Below are 18,657 nucleotides of genomic sequence, written 5' to 3'. Positions count from 1 at the left end.
GCAACAATCTAATTCTACTGCTATTTACTTTTTTACAAATAGAATACATTAGATGGTAAGGCGCTGCCCTGATCTACTCTTTTAAGTGGAATTCTATCTGAAGACCTTTACAATTTCTCATACACATGGTTTAAAGGTTTTGAGTGTGATCAGTTCCACAATATCCAGTGTCTATTTTCTTTACTGTTAGTTTCCTTTTCAAAGTATATGAATAGCAAGATACGCTGCATAAGTAAATGTAAAAGCATCAGCAGGTTTCAAACTGGCTCTTACTTTTTGCTGTAGATTTTTGCTCATATTCAGCTAAAAAAATTCCCTCAGCAATAAGCTATTATGTGCAGGCTTGAGCACTATTCTGTTTAAACATCTCAGAATCTGCTCTAAAAGATTTTACAAAAGACAGATGGACTTTTCAAGGGCCCAAATTACAGGTATGACTTGTCCAAGAGAAGAGCTGCAACGTTAAAAAAAAACACGCGAATGAGGATGAAAAAAATTACCTTGTTATACAATCATTAAAACGGTGCATAAAGCACAGAACTCAATTCCTGGACATAAGATGAAATAAACTAACATAAAGCAAAGAAGAAGCTGACAGGTGTATATCAGCTGGCAGGTGCTATTGCTGTTTTATTAAGATATTGCTGACACATTCATAACAGGCTCAAGGGACAAGAAAAATAAGAAAATTCATATATTTCTCACTACTTGTGGTAATTATGTAGCTTCAAGAAGTGGCAGTGTACTTTTATTTTGCTATTACTATAGATAATTACAGGACTTGCAAATTAAATCTTAGATCTGTATTAATTGTACTAACTAAACAATAAACAGTATTTCTTTGACAGGAACTTAAGCAAGTCAATAATGGAGCTCAATGCATTTCTCATTAAGACTCTTATATTAAATTGTATAAAAGTAATTAGAGAGTCAACCTAAAATTCATAAAAATTATTTTTACTACTGATTAAATATATAAAGTTACGAGTTACGTGTTCCATAGTTTTAAATGTGGAACTATTACTTTCCATTTTTTAAATGTAGCACTATTACAGTACACTGCCTTTGCATGATAGTTACAAATCATATAATGATATGAAAGGTATTTCTTCATGCCTAAGAAAGATATCTTAACTAGTTCTGGTTGCACAAACACTAATACTAAGGCAAAATAAAAAGTTGCCTTGACTTCTAAGAAGATTTTAAAATTACTCTACATTATTAAGAATATCAAGAAAGTGTACAGAAGTATTGAAAGGTTCCTAGATATATTCTGGAATATAAAAATAAAATCTTTGGTTTACAGACTTAGAAATATTTACAATTCCAATTGAAATTTCCAATCAGAATTATTCTTTCACCTTTCATAAACTCAAGTGTTCAAATTTTGCAAAGTTTTTTTTACAAAAGCTAGCACTGTTGGCAACTAAACTAATATTAAATCATCAAATTAACACAGCTATATACTGATTTGCTCTTAATAACAATTTGTAACATTTCCACAAATGTGCTTTAACAGAGCACAAAACTGCAACTAGAAGCAGAAAGTCTAACAAATCATCTGTACGTATTTCCTTCCTGAAACAGGGACAATAACCAGTTTGAAAATAGTGAAATCTAAATGTGATGAAAAAAAAATACTAGCAGTAGTCAAAAATTAACTAAAGGAAAAGGCGTAACTGCAGGCATCTCTTTTTTCCTTCCACTAAACCATGCTCTTACCAGTCTGTAGACTCATTAATTGCAGCTTTAGCCCATCCACCAGCATCAACAGTGCCAAACCCAACATCATCGTGGGAACTGGATGATGACTGGTCAGAGAGATGAGGAGGGAGCACCGACAGCCTGTCATCTTCAATAATGACAGTGTCATCTTGGGGCATGTTCACCGTTGGAGACAGCTGATATTTGCCTGAACAATAAAAGGGAGAAAAAACCCAAAAACTAAACAATGGCGGAGAGTACCTTGAATAATATATAATCACAGCTGATAAAATGTCATGTTAAACTGCAGTGCTACTGGTAAGAGTGACACAACACAGATAACAAAATTAACTATGTCTCACTTTATATACATCTTCCTATGCAGAGGTCTGAAAAGTAATACCACACCAGTTGTATCTGCGGCCTACTGCAGGAAGATCACAGAATGATTCAGGTTAGAAGGGACCTCACGTCTGGTCTAACCCCCCTGCTCAAGCAGGGACACCTGCAGCCATTTGCCCAGGGCCCTGACCAAATAAATGTCTTTTGTATATTTCTAATCCACCACATCCCTGGGCAACCTGTGCCAGTGCTCAGTCACGCTCACAGTGAAAAAGTGTCTCCTGATGTTCAGAGGGAACCTTCTGCATTTCCATTTGTGCCTATTGTCTCAGGTCCTGTCACTAGGAACCACTGAAAAGTACCTGTCCCAGAAAATGATGTCTTCTCTTGCATCAAATCATTTGGCAGAAAAGAAGAATGAGTTCAACAGGGACTAACAGAGCTCATCACTTCTAATCAATCTTGCCCTCATGAAATTTGAAACTTGTTTGACTGCTATTGGAACTTGGAACCCTTTAATAATGACTCCACAAAGGCAAGAATTGTGAAAGGTGATGAGAACTCATGGCTAAAGCTGAACGATTCCAAATTTTCATTCTCTCCTTTAAAAAAAATAATCTGGAGGCACACATGCAAAATTTGAAAAAAATATTACCTAATTCTATTACCACCAAATTCAAGCGAATTTTAACACTGTTGTTAAAATGCTTAAACTAGAGCTATCACATACATGAAAGAGACATAATAAGGACTCAACATTATTCTTTGTTCGGTGGCAGACTTCACTGGGTTAATTTGTGAGAGTAGCAGTTAAAAGACGGTATTTAGAGGATTCTTACAAACTAGTAAAACACTGTTTCCAAGTAAAAAACAGTTTTGATGTGCATATATGATAAACCCATTACCACTGCTGCTTTTACAGGCATAAATATATTTTGGCATAATTATATATTTATATATTATATTCTATATGCTATATAATATATATTATATTTGTATTAGAAAATAAATATATAGGCATAATTATATTTTAGCAGTAATCATATAAATGCATAAAATTGTATAACAATTGTCAAACTGCTGTATAAAAAGCAGAAGGAACTTTTAAAACTGTAGAAAACTATATGCCACCAAAACAGACTAAAAATCTATAAAGAATATCAGAAGGAATATTTTCACTGCAATGCTTTGTAACATAACTATGGTTTAAAACTGAATAAATCTGTTTTTCAGGATACATGCATGAGATATAGAGTTGGGAGGATGGGGGTTATATGATATTATTTGGACAACAGTGGAAATAGAGAATTATGTTTTAAAATTTTAACTTGGAATAAACAGAGGTTATTTCAGCATCTAGAAGCACTAAGCTAAAACCTACTTTAAGGAGAATAAAGATGTGGAAATCTGGATGAAAATTATTTAGTTATCTGAGGCAATGGCTAATTATTAAGTGTGATTCTTTCACATTAGCTACACATAATTTTGTATGTGATAGAATACCTTCCAAAAGATTTTTTTCCTCCTGGATATTGATGCTCGACTTAAAAAGATCTGTCATTTAATATGTTTGCTTCTCTCACTACACGCAACATTATTTCTAATGAATGATCATGACATTACATGAATTTCATTCCTGGGAATGTATTATCTTACTAAAACAATTAGCGAAATTGTCACATCTCTTGAGAAGAAAAGCACCAGTTTAATCAACTGTTAATCTGACAACAAACTGTAAATTATTCTAAAACTACGACGCACCGCAGTAATAACATATAGCAAAACTTATATTTCCATAACATACACTGCTTCTATAGACACATCAAATATTTTCACACTTTATTTTTTCTACAGATGGGGAAAAAATGTGTAGAATCAGGACGAAAGAATTTTTTCCTCTTTTCTGGAAAGGTTTCAGTTACCATCACTACCTTTGCATGAAATTATTAAAAAACAAAAAACAAATAAAACCATACGCGTGAAGAGCTACCTAAAATGATCACTGCACTAGATAATACATTTTACATAGCTTTCCAAAGGGAAGGAAACTGCCTTCAAAAGAGATCACTGAAGAAGGCTGAACAAGTGGCTGGAAGAAAAAGGTACTGCATGGTGAACATCTCATCACTGTCAAACTGAAATGAATGTGTTCAGTTTGCATAACAGCTGATTCTTTGCCCAGCAATAGCTTCTTTGATGGACAGGTTAATGTTTAGCCTGGTAATGTACTTCTTTCCAAACATAATGCCTACAAGACTGTTAACTCTGTAGTTAATAACGTCTCCAAAGAATTGATTGTGAAAAGGTATAACCTTATGGCATTCGGCAGATTGAACTTCCCATTTGAGAGGCTACAGTAATTCAGTAACATTTTTAACTTTTCACTACCCTTCTTTATATCTGACAAGGGTGAAGACTGACATTTTAATAGTTGCTTTGGAATTAAGGAGAAAACCCATCTGACGTGCCTATGCTTTTCACTGCAGATGAAGCTAAAAACAGGTGAAAGGCTTCACCTCCAGCAGATGGTTAGACAGACCTCAGCAACAGATTCAATACATCCTTTGTAGAGAGCTCAGCTGAAGTGGACAGAAAATACCCTTGGAGAAAGCAACTCTGCAAGTGTTGTGAGAAACGTTACAAGGAAACATCAAAGAAACTTCAAACCTAGTAATCATCAGTATATTTGACTGATGTACAAATCTAAGATGCTGCTTGAGCTGTCTACAAACCTCTTCAAGACAATAAATTTCCCTCGGGCTAGAAAAGAGCTATAAAGTTTAGACTATGAATATGCTTCAAGTCCAGTTTTGCATATGTTAATTCAACTGAGGTAATCTGTAATAATGTAAAGTCTTTTGGATGGCATAACAAGGAAAGGAAAACATTCTCCCTTTCAAGTGTGTCTCATCTCAGGACAATGAGGCACAAATTTCTTGAACACGTTACAAATCTAAACAAGCACTGCCTGAGGACCATACCGAACTATGGGGTAAGAAGGGTTCCCATCTGTCTGTGCACAAAAAGAAGCCTCAGAGCTCCAGTACCAAATGGCTGGTCTCCAGGTCTATGAGAACTTTGACCTTAGAAGGAAAAATATGCCAAACAGAAACACTTCAACCTAGACCTATAATAGACCAGAAAACAGTTTGGACCTGAATTAAACCACCAATGTAACGCACTCCAAAAAACCCCTGAGCATACACAGTACATAAAATGAACAACAGGCTTTCTCATGAAGAACCAAACTACTCCAGGTCGTTTTAGATCTTGAAAATCCCTGAAAAACTGCTGCGATAACTTGGCTCCCATACTACACCGCACTGTCATGGCACTGCAACTGGCTTGGGTCTTGTGATTTTGCTATTGCTTTCTCTTTAAAGGAAGGTCGAAGAAATCTGTTGAACACCCTTGCGATATGTTCAAAACCATTTATGAGTGACTCCCATAAGCATTTTGATATCATGGGATTCAGACCAGTAGTATGCTTTAAGCTTCTTCCACAAGTAGAGGGCCTTTCTTGCTCTGACATGGCAAGTGATTCCTAACCTTCCTGACAAAAAATTTGCAACAGCTACTCTGTGATGAAGAATGAAGTATTAACCAAAGTAATAAATAAGAGTAATAAATAATAGAAATAATAATCAAAGAAAATAGTGATGATGATTATAATAGTAGTGATGAGACTTCCTACAGGAGGAATACAGAGAATTGTGCAATGAGAAATTAGAACTTCTCCTGATCTTCTTTTTTATTTTTCACTAACAGCATATTTGATGTCAGCAATATACTGAGTTTTGGCAAAATTTCCCACCAATACTCATCTAATTTTCCAAGATAAATAGAGGTGGCATTAGGAATAAATGTCTGGGGAACTTCTAAGGACAAAAATGTCTCCACTATATCCAGGCTTTGGATTTCAAGGGAGTGCTCAGATCTGTCAAGAGTATTGTAGCAGACCACCACATTCTAATCAGATTCCTGGCCAGGGAACTGCATTCTGCTTGTAAAGGTTTATTTTCATTTCATTGACACACACACTCCACATTTCTAGCTAATTTTTTTTTCAGCAGTGCTTCCTCCTGATTCTAGCCTTAAGATAACAATTATTTACGTAGAGAACAAAGTACTTCCTGTTGTGTAGGAACTATCAAATTTTACAAAGTTCTGGGGGACCCTTCAGGATGAAAAGCAGGTTCAGTGCAAGCTATTGTCATTTTGTGTACACCCTGATAAATAACTTCTGTTTAATCACTGTTAGCAACAAAAACCACCATGTTCATAAAAAAAAAATCAGCAACTAGAAGAAAGAGATGAAAGAGGACTTTGTACTAAGCTGTTTGTTGAATAAGAATAATTTATATAGACAGAAGCTTTGTATTTGCGTATTGCAAAACTCAGGATCATAATGGATGATATAAAAGAACAGTGTATCAGAAGAAGAGACTTGAATTTTTAACCATAGAGCCAAGCAAACCAGCATAACAGAGTTATTATTTTGTATGTACTAATAACATGGAACCTGAAAATATTAAACATAAATAAACTTAAGGGTTTATTATAGCCATCTATAATTCTTAGAAGACCCAATTTGTATAAATAAAAAACCACCTCATCAAAAACAAAAATATCATTCCCTGAATACAGAAAGTGGTATCTCCATCAGAAATTTTCAGTGAAATATTATCAAGTAAAAAAGCATAAGAAAACCTATAATAGCAATAATCATCTAGAAAAGCAGATCAACATAAGAATCATCAGAAACATTATAAGATTCATGTAGCCTTTTTGCAGTAAGCACACATTATTTTACATAATTTAAATCACGTTCTAAAATTGGTATTTTATTCCCACTCTCACAGCAAGGCTCTGACAAACAGTTCTTGCTGTCAGTTATGGATTGAAAGAGTAAGGAAATTGTCTTAAATACCTTTCCTGAAAATTACATTAGATGTATTTAAAAGAAACAAAACTCTCTTAGAAGTTTTGTTCCAACTTTAAAGCAATAACTGAAAAGAACAGGCATTTTCCAGACCTTGAGATTATCACTTTTGAATAGTCTAACTTAGGAAGGAAGAAAACTCAAAACCCATCAATTTTATCCAAAGCAAAAGAAGCAGAAAGACCTACTCCTTCACCCTTGAAACCAAACTGTGACCTCCTCACCACAAGGTACTGAGAGTACTAAAATTTTACATAGTTAAATCCACTGAGGGGTAAATAAAAAGACATCAGGTGATTCAGAGAGCCCATAAGTCAGAGGGCTCCTCAATATGGAGAGACCACTCAAGGGAATCAGCACTGAATAAAGCACTCCTTTTGGCTTGTTTTCATGATCAGGATCTTCATGGGAAGGTACAGACCTCCATTCTTCCTCAGACAGATTGTTCTTAGGACTAATCCTTGCTTTTATTTTCAAGAGAGAAGGAAAACTCTGGAAAAGTCATGTAACATCACATATACAAATACCATGTATTTCTCAATAAAATTTCTGAGATTTTTCTCTTTATCAATGCTAATAGGACAGGAATTCTGCTGCATAATAAATTATTGAGTCTTACAAATGTTAGCTACTCTGAAAGAAGCAACTCTACCTCTCTCTCCTAACAGGTAATAATACCTCTCTGTTATATGGCACTGCAAGAAAACATGCATGCAATGATATCACAAAAGATTATAAACACTGTAGTTTTAACTTAATTCAGAAAAAATGCATATTAAAAAAACTGATTGCTCCCTAACAACTGGGTTTTAACTCTGTTAAGGTGCCATGATTGCAGAAGGGAATGACCCAGTTCTGGCATGACCAGTTTTCAGTTACGCTGGACTAGATCACATTTACTATGTGATTCAGGCACAACTTGATTTTCCATGTGCTTCCAACCAAAGCATCAATGGATTTAAGTCACAACCAATTTTCTATATAATTCCTGATTTCTGAAAACAACACAGAAAAACAATGATTCAGAGGAATTAAAACATTTACTTCAGGTTATAAAACATGAAATGTAGGATGTATTTTTCCCCCGATGTCTATACTGCAGAGGTATCCAGAAGCATAGATTGTAAGAGCTTTGGAAAGATTTTTTTCCTTTTGTTGAAGCATCAGTTACTGGCTATTGCTAAAGGGATGATACCAAACTGATGAACCCCTAGTTGATTTGGTATGGCAAGTCCTGTGTTCCTTTGATGTGTAAGTAAACTGCATTGCTGACACACATGCACACAGACTCTCTCAGGGTTTCTTCCCCCATCACTGGACAAGGTGTTTAAGTGATAACTCGTTAACGCTTATATGAGCTCTATGTGTAAATCCTCTGCAACACTGATGGAAAAAGCAGAAGGTAGTGCTTTGCCAATGTTTTATCTAAACCCATGACACCACAAGAACTAGTCCCTTCTATGGAAGAGTAGTGTTACAGACTTCAAATTATTTTATCACTCCTTAAATTTGTCAACAAATAAATAGATTTTTTAAATTGTTCTCTTTAAGAGCATATGACTATGGGTGAAAAGGTTTCATGCTTCCTTGATTCTCAAGTATACAATTTTTCTTACAAGCTGCACAAAATGTAATGCAATAAAACAGAATATGATTTATTTCTAATTACTGTTGCCCAAATGCACAAAAAAAGACAAAAGACTTAACTGAAGAAGCATCTTAAATAGCAAATTTGTGGATTTTCAGTTTAACAAGTGTTATTCTGCTACCACAAAGAGAAAGCAAACCCCAAAATAAAATTTTTTTTTAAAAAAACAAATCAAAACAACCACCCCAAAGCAGAGTGAAATATATATACAAACTGTTGACTGGAAAAAGCCTAAGTGGTGGACTTTAATTTTCTGAGGCTGAAAAAATCAATCTGAAGCAATTAAAAACTAAGTTCAGCCTTGCTTCATATCAAGTTTATAGCAGCATCTTCTAATATATTCTGTGTGTGCCAAGCTCACTAAAAATGTCCCAGATTTAATGGCCACGTCTTATGTTTAAAACTTGCAACTCAAGCAAGCAATCGTCGTGTCTTCTGTCAGGTGCTATTTTCATCAAGATGCTTTTTGTGTTTAAATTTGAAAATCCTTTCAAACTAATCCCATCCTAGTCAGTAAATCTGATCACTCCTGTGGCAAGGCAAGTCTTTATTACCTAACTCTGTACATTGGAAGCTGAATTGCTGCAGAGCAACTGCTAATAACCTCATTATCCACTGGGGCCATGCAGATGGTATGGCACAGAATCTACACAAAGGATGCTTAAAATTAGTTATGAGGGTTTAAAATTGGTGTCCTGCAAAGCAAAAATTCAAACAAATTAATGAAATGTCTTAATAAGCATAAATGGATGTAAGTTTGCCTTATTTATTTTTGTACTTTAGTATGACTGGAACAGAGGAGAAGAAATGCTGAAATTAATTATAGATTCCCATGAGTCACTGACTTTTATGTGAATGAAGGCTCAACATGGAGACTAAACCAACCAGTAATTTATTGTTCCAGATTAGACACTGAAAAAACCATGTTAAATGCTACCGTTACTTGTTTTTTTACCTGTCATGGGATACAAAATTCACTTTGTAATTTCATTTGACTTTCTTTCTCACATTAACTATTGAGAAAGCTTGCATGGAACAATTTTAAGGTACATTTTAAATTGGTCAGTGCAACCTTCATGTTCTCCGATTCCCACATAATACATTAATTGCCCTTTGATGAATCACAAGAGAGGAATAAAAACACGCCCTGATTAGCAGAGTTGATCTGACTCACCCATTATCCTACTCAGTGCCACGTTCCTTGTGGGCGACTCGCTGAGACCCTCAATGCCGCCGTAGAGGGAATGGGAAATCCTCCGTTCCCGGTCATCCAGCAGAGTCTCTATGGGCAGCTCTGGCCCAGAGGGGCTCCCAGGTGACTCCAACTGCACAGAGAGAGGAAAATTAATGCCCAGGGTCCATTTAGCAGCATGGGGGAACTGTAACAACTTGCCTGAGGCCTAGACCTGTCTGGGCACCAAATGAGATAGAACTTCTCACCCTGGACAAATATAATTTGCAGTGACAGCTCTGCTTAATGACCAACTTTCTGGGCCACTTTACACTGCACCTCCCATGGTGCCCTGTCAAATTCCAAACCCTTCAACAGAAAATTGGTGAAAAAAACCATTGCTTTTTGGTGTCTCTTTATTGGATAATTTCTTAAACAGACAGCTTTGGCTTTTTTCAATACTATCAGGCAGACAGCTGGGCCATCTTTCCCACACTGACAGCCTGTCAGAAGGTGGCCCCTGTCAGGAGCGCGGAGCAGGAACTCCATTTGGAATTGGGCTGCTGGTGCTTTTTTGAAGTGCTGCAATTTGCTTTCAAATGTAATCATTGCGAAAACCCCCAGGAAACTCTACCACAACATATTAGTAACCAATATGCAAACATTCAAAAATGTCTGTAGTTAGGAGGGAAAGGAAAAAAAAGTAGTCAGACTTCACAGTAACTTTTTTTTTTTTTTTTTCTACTTATGGTGAGTTCTCTGCTTTGCCTTTTCTGGCTGCAGGGTACAGAGACCTCATGTGCTTTGTTCAGTCTGGAAGCTTCCCTGAGCCCTGGCACTGCTGCAGCATCCAGACAGAGCCACAAAATCCAGAACTGGCAAGACCTGAGGTGCCCTCCTCAGGCCAACCCTCAACCCCCAGAGCTGCTGGGTCCCTGCCCACCATGACTCCAGGCAGATCGCCCCAGGGCATTACAAGACAGATGAGGTAGGTGGTGGAAGAAGCGATGGAGATGGGCTGCTTGGCCACATGCACAGACGAGAAGACTGCACGTACAGGCTTCCTCCCCACCCTAGCTGCTCTCCATCAGAAGGCTCCCCTGAGCAACTTCCCAGCTCAGCCTTTGTAGAAGGTAGAAGCTAGTTATCCCTTGTTTTCCTGCCTATGCCTCTCACATTTTTCAAAAAGAGAGGAAAAAATTGAGTTTTCCTCTGTGAGCCCCAGAGGATCAGAGCTCAGCGCAAAGCAGCACCTGTGCGAGGCAAAGAAAATAATCTGCTATTGTCTAGCTGGGTTTAGACACCCCATTAGCCATGGGCAGCTCCACTGCCACTGCAGCCCCTGGGAGTGAGGAGAACGAGCACCCGTGCGCTCACCAGTCAGTTTGGATGCCCAATTTGTGAGCACCCTGTCGCTCACTGCAGAGACAAGAGACTCCCCACACCATCAATCAGCCCTCACACCATCCAGCCTTCCTGCCCCTAAAGCTCTCGGTTCACCTGAGCTCTAACATCCTGCTGGCTACTCGGTATTGCTGCCAAGGGAGCTTTGCCTAGACCATTAAACCACTTCACCTAAACAGCGTGAATTGAATCCAGCTCTATTAAAAAAATAAACAAATATGTAAAAATAGATGCGTTTTGCAGGGTAATAATATGAACTCGCACGTCAAAGCATTTGCTGTTCTCACCAACACTCCTCTTTGTATTGAAGTGTATAGTTGAATCCCAAGAACAATGTCCTTACACAAATCCCATGGCATATATTTTATATGTATTGAAATACAGTGGGGACCAGATACTGCAAGATACTGAGCACGCTGCAAACTCTTTGAAGCCACTGGGAACTGGGAATGCTTATTCCAAGGGCTGGTCTCTAACCGAGCATGAGAGGAGTAGTTTATAGTTTCATGAATTACAATAGCAAGCAACATGTTTGTTGGTTGTTTTCCCTTCTTTAAACAGCTTCCCATTATTAATCACTCTACCCACAAGCCCCAGATGACTAAGAAATATACGCTACGAAAGGTTTTAAAAAATCTGCTTCGAGAGCTACAAAGCGCCCAGCTACAGTCTCCACAGCAGAAGCTTTGAAGTCAGCCCGATAGACAAAGGACTTCTGACACTTGGGTGCTGGTGTAATGCCCGGTACATGGAGGGGTGGAGGTTTGCAAAATGCTGCATTACAAAGTCGAGGTGACCACGATCGGGAGGTCGCAGAATCTGTAAAAATTATTTCTGTTCAAAGCCATCATCTGTTTAATATAAATGAGATATTTAATGAAGTTCCAAATTGTAGACTTATCTCTCCCAGTTTGATAAGCACTGGGGAGATTTACTGCATCGGAGGGTCAACACAATTACAATTGGAGGCACGTCAAGCTGCAGGAGAATAATAAACTTGCAGTGCAAGTGAATTAGACTCAATAAGGTTTAAATTGTGAAATGAGGATTTGTTTTATTAGTTTTTTTAAATTGCAGATTACAACTGACAGCTTTACTGAAAAGTAAATTAAACAATATTTGTAGCCTCAGTTATAAAGGAATCTAAGGCAAATTCAAGAAGAATAGAAATGTTAAATTCTGAAACAGTGTAAGAAAAAAAACCACAGCAACATTCAACTGCTTGAGAGCTTAAACTTGCATGATAAAGGCATTACATGATGAACTAACCTTTATTTCACTGCCTTTAAATAAGGTGTGAAAATACCAAAGTGCTTTGGGATTTATTCTCCCGGTGCTGTATTGATGACTTTATGTAACAAGTGTCCAGCTTTTAGTGAGCCCTATTGCACAGTCCTTCTTTATGTGACAACCCATCAACTTTCAAACTCATTTGTAGGAAGGTCACAAGAGATTTTCAGAAAGATACTGACATGAAGAAAGCTCTGAATCAGAGAAATACATAGAAATTCACTCCCAGTGATACAGTAAAGTAAATGGTAAATAAAAGAAATAGCAGGAGTGTTGTGTTTAGATGGCCATGTTTTGTAAAGTGAATCACGTATTTTATAATGTTCATGGGGAAAACTTTTTCCATTTCTAATTAGCATCTCAAAAGATGGGTTTAAACAAAGGCATCGACAGCCAACTACACAAATATTTTACAAAAGATACAATACCTTTTATAAAATAGCAAAAATTAGACCAGAATTCCACAACTGGCTTTTTTTCCTTACATTGTTAACAGAAAGTCTGTGTAAGAAAAAATACACTGATTTTGGAAACTGTGCTGTGGGCAAGACAAAGAGACCAACAATCCAAAGCAAGATTGCAGTTCAAATAAAGACTTGCTCTCCCTGATGCATTTCTAATAAGGAGCTTGAATTACACATTCCAGCTCCTTCCATTAGCTATCAGTATAATTTAATTTGATTAACTGATAGAGAGTAGGTAAGATAAACAAAGATGTACGAATTCCTGATGTTCATTAAAGGCCTGGCCAGGAAAGCAAGCTAGGCAGCAGCTGGCCCCTATGCTTTCTATCAAAAGCTGCCCCTAGCAGGAGCACTTCTGGATGTGTCAGCTCAGTCACAGACTGGTTGAGGTTGGACAGAACCACTGGAGATTATCTAGTCCAACATCTTACTCAAAGCAAGGTCGGGTTGCCCAGTGCCTTGTCCAGCTGGGTTTTGAATACCTCCAAGGACAAAGACTCCACAACCTCTCTAGGCAATCTGGTGCCAGTGGTTGACCACCCTTTCAGGAGAACTTTCTTTACTTCTCTTTAAAGAAATTTCTTGAATTTCAGTTTGTGCCCACTGCTTCTTGTCCTGGCACTGGGCAGCCCTGAGAAGTGTCTGGATTGGTCTTTATTCCCCCCATCAGGTATTTACAGACACTGCTAACATCCTCCTGAGCCTTCTCCTCTCCAGGCTGAAAACAGAGAGTTCCCTCTCCGGGTCCTAGCACTGATCTATAATAAATGATCATATTCGTAAAAATGTGATAAACCCTCACATGCTACAGATTGCCTGTAGCTGCTTTTCTCTCCATTCTCTTAAAATAAAAATAGAAACAAGACTTTTTTTTTTTTTTTAATAAAAAAGGTCTCTACCCTGGCCCTTTGTCATTCAGATAAGAACCAGCTGTTTGCTAAAGCACTGTCTGTACTAACTAGTCCAGCTGCTGCTTATCTAGATGATAAAAGGACAAATAATGCGGTCCTTTTTACTTAAATACCACCATCCATCCTATCTGAAGTTATGCACATAAATATGAAAAAAGTTTATGCACAAGAACATTGCCAAAATATTCAAAGCATAAACAAACTTTAAAAAAAAAAAAAAGAAACAATAATGAGACTCCCTTTTTCCTTCAGACAGTAAATTATCCAAATACTGGTATGCAAGCATTATGGATTTTAAAGAAGTCAGTATACAAATTTGCTATATTACACTGCATCCAGGGTACTGAAGCTCTTTCTGTTAGACAGAATTATTCTCCAGGCTTTCTTTTTGTTTTCTTAGATCTGTGTACTGTGGCTAAGATATTCAAAATGCTTCTGCTTCCTTTTTCAACAGAGATCCTTTTAGAATACTACTACCAATATTAAATATGGTTTTCTTTGTTACCACCCAAGTTGGGATCCTGCTTTAGGGACAGAGTTTGCAAGATGCAAAAATGTAGGCACACAGCCAGTAAAAGGGTCAGGTTTGACTTAGATACACAGTCATGCATCAGTAAATGTAAAATTAGTACAGTGTTTCTAAGAAATACCACACTCCTGGTTAGACAATGTTAAAAGTCAAGGAGAAGACAAAAAATGCTTTTTGAATGGTGGGAGGAAACCCACACAATTTTACAAAATGTAGTTAGATGATAGGATATAGGGTATGGAGACGAACCTGGGCCAAGATGGAGCTTCTAAGTTGATAGCAAGGATAGAAAACAGGTAAAGGAGAAAAAAGTAAGTCAAAATAAATGGGGACTGGTAGAAAGGCAGAACAGGATACTACAAAATAGAAAACCATGTACATACTTTCCCAACAACTAACTTTTAAAAGTATTTCTTGGGATGTTTACCATTAGAAGTTTATCTAAGTACACTGAAAATCATGCACCACAAAGACAACCAGAAACCTAAAAGGAGACCATTAAAAAGTCCTGTATTAGAAGCTCAGGTAAAAAGTGCCACAATTAAAAAAACCCACACCAATATGGCCTAAGAAATTGAGAGGAAGAAGGAAGAATTTAAGCAGCACCCTTCAGAGGATGCTCAGACTGAAGGTAAAATGTTCACTAAGGACATCTGACATGAGAAGGTACACAGGGAATCAGTTGCACCCCTTGATGGCAAGAGTGAAAGGGGCATTGAGGGACAAATCTGCAGTGGGGAAGCTAAATAATTTCGTTGCCTCAGTCTTTACTGCTGAAGATAGCCGGGAGAGGAGAGGAGTGAGATCAGCCAGAAGAAAATACACAGGAGCATTAGACTAAAATGGGTAGGTGAGAAGTTATCACGTCACCCAGGTTGGATGTCATTCTCCCAAAAGCCCTGAAGAAACTCAAACATGAAATTACTTAACTGCTGGCCAAAACATTCAACATACTGTTACAAATGGCCATGGTGCCAGAGGACTGGTGGCTGCCTGTATTCCTAGAGGGGATCTTGGGAACGACAGACCAGGCGTCTGACCTCCTTCCAGATAAAATGGTGGCATATACAATAAAGAGTAAGATCACTGAGCATGATGGACATGGGTCCATGGGGAACACAGACGTCCATGGGCAAATCCTGCCTCAATGGGATGCTGGAGTTACACAAAGGCACCACTGAGCTCTCTTGAGCTCTCAGGCAATGAAACAGACATGACATATTTGCATTTTCAAAAGACTCTACCAAGGCTTCATATCAAAGGCGTTAAACAATTTTCTTGAGATTGGACTAAGTTTTTGTTTTCTCAGTTGAAATCTGGCTAAAGGGTTGGACACCAAGATCAATCATCAGGATGGAGAGAAGCCAGCTGTAGGTACTCCAGGGACTGGAGCTGGGAACAGCTTCAGCTGAGGAGCAGCTTTATCAATGACCTGGAGAAGGGAGTGAACAGTGAAATCATTGTGTTTGGAGAAGATGCTAAAGCCTTTTTGATAGTTAAGTGAACTCCAGAAGGTCATCTCAAAACTAACCTAGCAAGAAAAGTAAAAAACCAAACCTGTCATATCCATTTCAAAGTAGGTAACTAGGTAATGCATGCAGGGAAAAATAATGCTGAATGTTTTATATTTCCACACATACCAGAAAAAAATAAAAATGCTTGTTTGTTTCCTTTCTTTTATAATGAAACCACACATTTCCAAAGTCTCTTCACTGATCTGTCTACCAGTCAATTTATTTAAACAGTTGATGAGGTCCTTATATGGTCTGGATTCATGACTGTTTCTCTGCTTCACGGTTTGCTCCGTTTTCAACTCAGCAACTGAAGCAAAGATGATTAGGCATGCAGAAAGAAATTTGGGGATCTTCAAATCATCTGCAAACCTTCATTTCAGGCAGATCTGGCAAGACATTAATTCTGTCAAAACAGGGAGATAGACAAGATAAATCCTTGAAATCTCCCACTTTAAGGAAAATGGTGATGCTCTTTCTCTTAATGGCAGACAAGTGCTGCCTGTGTGTGACATGAACAGAGCGCAGACGAGCACTCTGTGCCTCTAAGCTGTCCAGGTTGCAGAACTGAAAAGAGCAGGACCCCAAAAGTAACAATTACCTTTATTTTCTTGAATCAGCACATACTGCCACCAGCTGCACGGATCTGACTGACAGTCGTGCCTAAGCACTGTGTATGTATTATGGCCATACAGTCAGCAGCTGTTTGCCCATACAGGCTAATCATAATAATATTACTAATTAACAGAACAAGGTGCAAGGAGCTCCAGTGTTTCTCCTTAAATCTTCATAATTTAAAAAATGTCAGCCCTGAGTTGAAGATCTAAAAACCTGATGGCCACATCTTCTGAAAACTGAGGTGTTAAATACTGGCTGTATATGAATATCAAGTCAATGCTATTTGTTATTCTTCCTGCTTTTGCCACTGTCTACACAACTTTGGGAATGTACCTTAAAGTCTCTCTTTCATTTATATATGGAAGTTGAAGAGTCAACACACAATGCTGATCAGAGGGCAAAGCTGAAAGTTGAAACCACATATTAGAACAGCATATTTAACATTTTTGAAAGGGGGGCAGCAACCTTAGATATATCCAAATCCCAAACTAAATGTTTTTGTTACACTAATCTAACAGAATCCATCAAATATTCACTGTGTGATTTTTGCCTGCAGTGGCTGAGATATTAAACAAAGCTTTGCAATGTTTGTAGTAGTGCAGCTTACAGAATTAACTATATTACTGTACTCTGTGTAGACGTAATGCAAACAGGAGAAAAACTCAGATACACAGTTTTGGCTTGGAGTTCATTCATAACTACCACTCACTCCATGCTTATATCAATATTTACTACAAGATAATTCACTTGAAAACCTGGATGGATTATAGTCTATCTCCTGGTGAGTCAATGAAAATTCTTTCTACAGGCAACTCTTCAGTTCAGTAAAACCACAACAGCATAAAAACACTTTTCACCTTCTGGGAAGTTTGTGGTCTCTTTTGAGTTTACAGTTATGTAAGCGCTGATGATGTAAATGATCTTCTCACTACCTCTCTGAAGACAAGATAATACTCTTATGGTGTTTATGTACATTTTTATTGTTACTGTAATTGCTTTGGAGGCTCAGTCTACAACATGAAAACTGGTGAAGCTGTATGAGAATAATGCTGGCATGAGAAAGGAGTATCAGAGGTCACTTCACAAAGTTTTAAAATAGTTTTATGCTCAAGTTAAGTAGACTTTGACTTCTGAAGCCTAAGAAAGTTTTCTGACAAAGAAACAGCTCCTCTGCAGCAGACTGGAAGCAACTGTCCCTGCCTGTCTAAACCCAGGAAAACAGGGGCTGAGCCATCCTCTCTTCTTGACAGCAACCAATACAAAAAGCTTGTGAAAATTCTGGTCTGAACTGAAACACAGAGAAATGGCACTCTGCAGAACCGTGCTGTCAAATGAATTCTACCCATCCTCCAATTCTTAGGGCTGATAACGAAAATGAATATTAAAATCAGAAGAACAGTATTCAAACTACTAACTTTATTAAAATCCAATTCAAACTCAATTTTATGAAAGAAAAAGACTGTGTTGCCTATCTGTCTCAAAAGAACACAGTTTGATTTTACAAATGCAAAACAATTATTGGACTTGAAGCCAGGGGAAAAAAAAGGCTTGTTTTTTTTTTCTTCTTTTTGCTGTTGTTTTTTTAACAACCAGATAGCAAATGCTTTTATGATCCAGACATTTAGAATAATTATTCTCTGCATTGGCATTATCACCCCTTGTACAACTTCCCTTTCCGAGACACTTGTGGCTGCTCTGTGGCACGGCGGACAATCCCAGGGCACAGAGTTCTGACCTCATGCCACGGTGCAGGACTGACCACGCCACTGGAATGGGAAGGGAAGGAACACTGCTGTTGGTGATGCACAAAGGGAATATAATCAAGCTTATTCCACTTAACTGTGGTTCTGCAAGACTAACAAGAGTGTAAGCTATAATTTTGTCCACAAAGTGGGCACATACAATGCTGAATCAACACAGGAAAGAAATCATAGAATCATACAATACCAGGTTGGAAGGGACCTCAAGGATCATCTGGTCCAATCTTTAAATCAGTTGAACAGGATCTTTTTTGTTGCTGTTATTTTATGGTGACTCCTTTGGAGAACCAAAAGAGGGAGAAAAGCACAGAAAACACCAGAGAAATACTTTCTCAAAAGGTAAACATTTCTTTTTGAGAAAAA

At 37.7% G+C, this 18,657-nt stretch overlaps 1 protein-coding gene across 16 annotated transcripts in view; it reads right to left on the bottom strand.

Annotated features, from left to right (window-relative positions):
* The window catches only part of PARD3 (par-3 family cell polarity regulator), a 457,172-nt gene that overhangs the window by 158,968 nt on the left and 279,547 nt on the right, over positions 1 to 18,657 (bottom strand). For all 16 annotated transcript variants that reach the window (XR_012624146.1, XM_074832438.1, XM_074832496.1 and 13 more), the window contains 2 exons: positions 9,811 to 9,961; positions 1,723 to 1,912 (listed from right to left, as the gene is read on the bottom strand). Coding sequence is in view for 15 of the 16 variants with exons in the window: in XM_074832438.1 (XP_074688539.1) it covers positions 1,723 to 1,912; positions 9,811 to 9,961 (341 nt within the window). In the remaining variant the exon portion in view is untranslated. The remainder of the gene's footprint in view (positions 1 to 1,722; positions 1,913 to 9,810; positions 9,962 to 18,657) is intronic.

This window comes from Strix aluco, chromosome 1, assembly GCF_031877795.1.
Source record: "Strix aluco isolate bStrAlu1 chromosome 1, bStrAlu1.hap1, whole genome shotgun sequence".
NCBI lineage: Eukaryota > Metazoa > Chordata > Aves > Strigiformes > Strigidae > Strix > Strix aluco.
The sequence above is the reverse complement of the archived record's forward strand: the minus strand, read 5'-3'. Positions and strand labels throughout refer to the sequence as shown.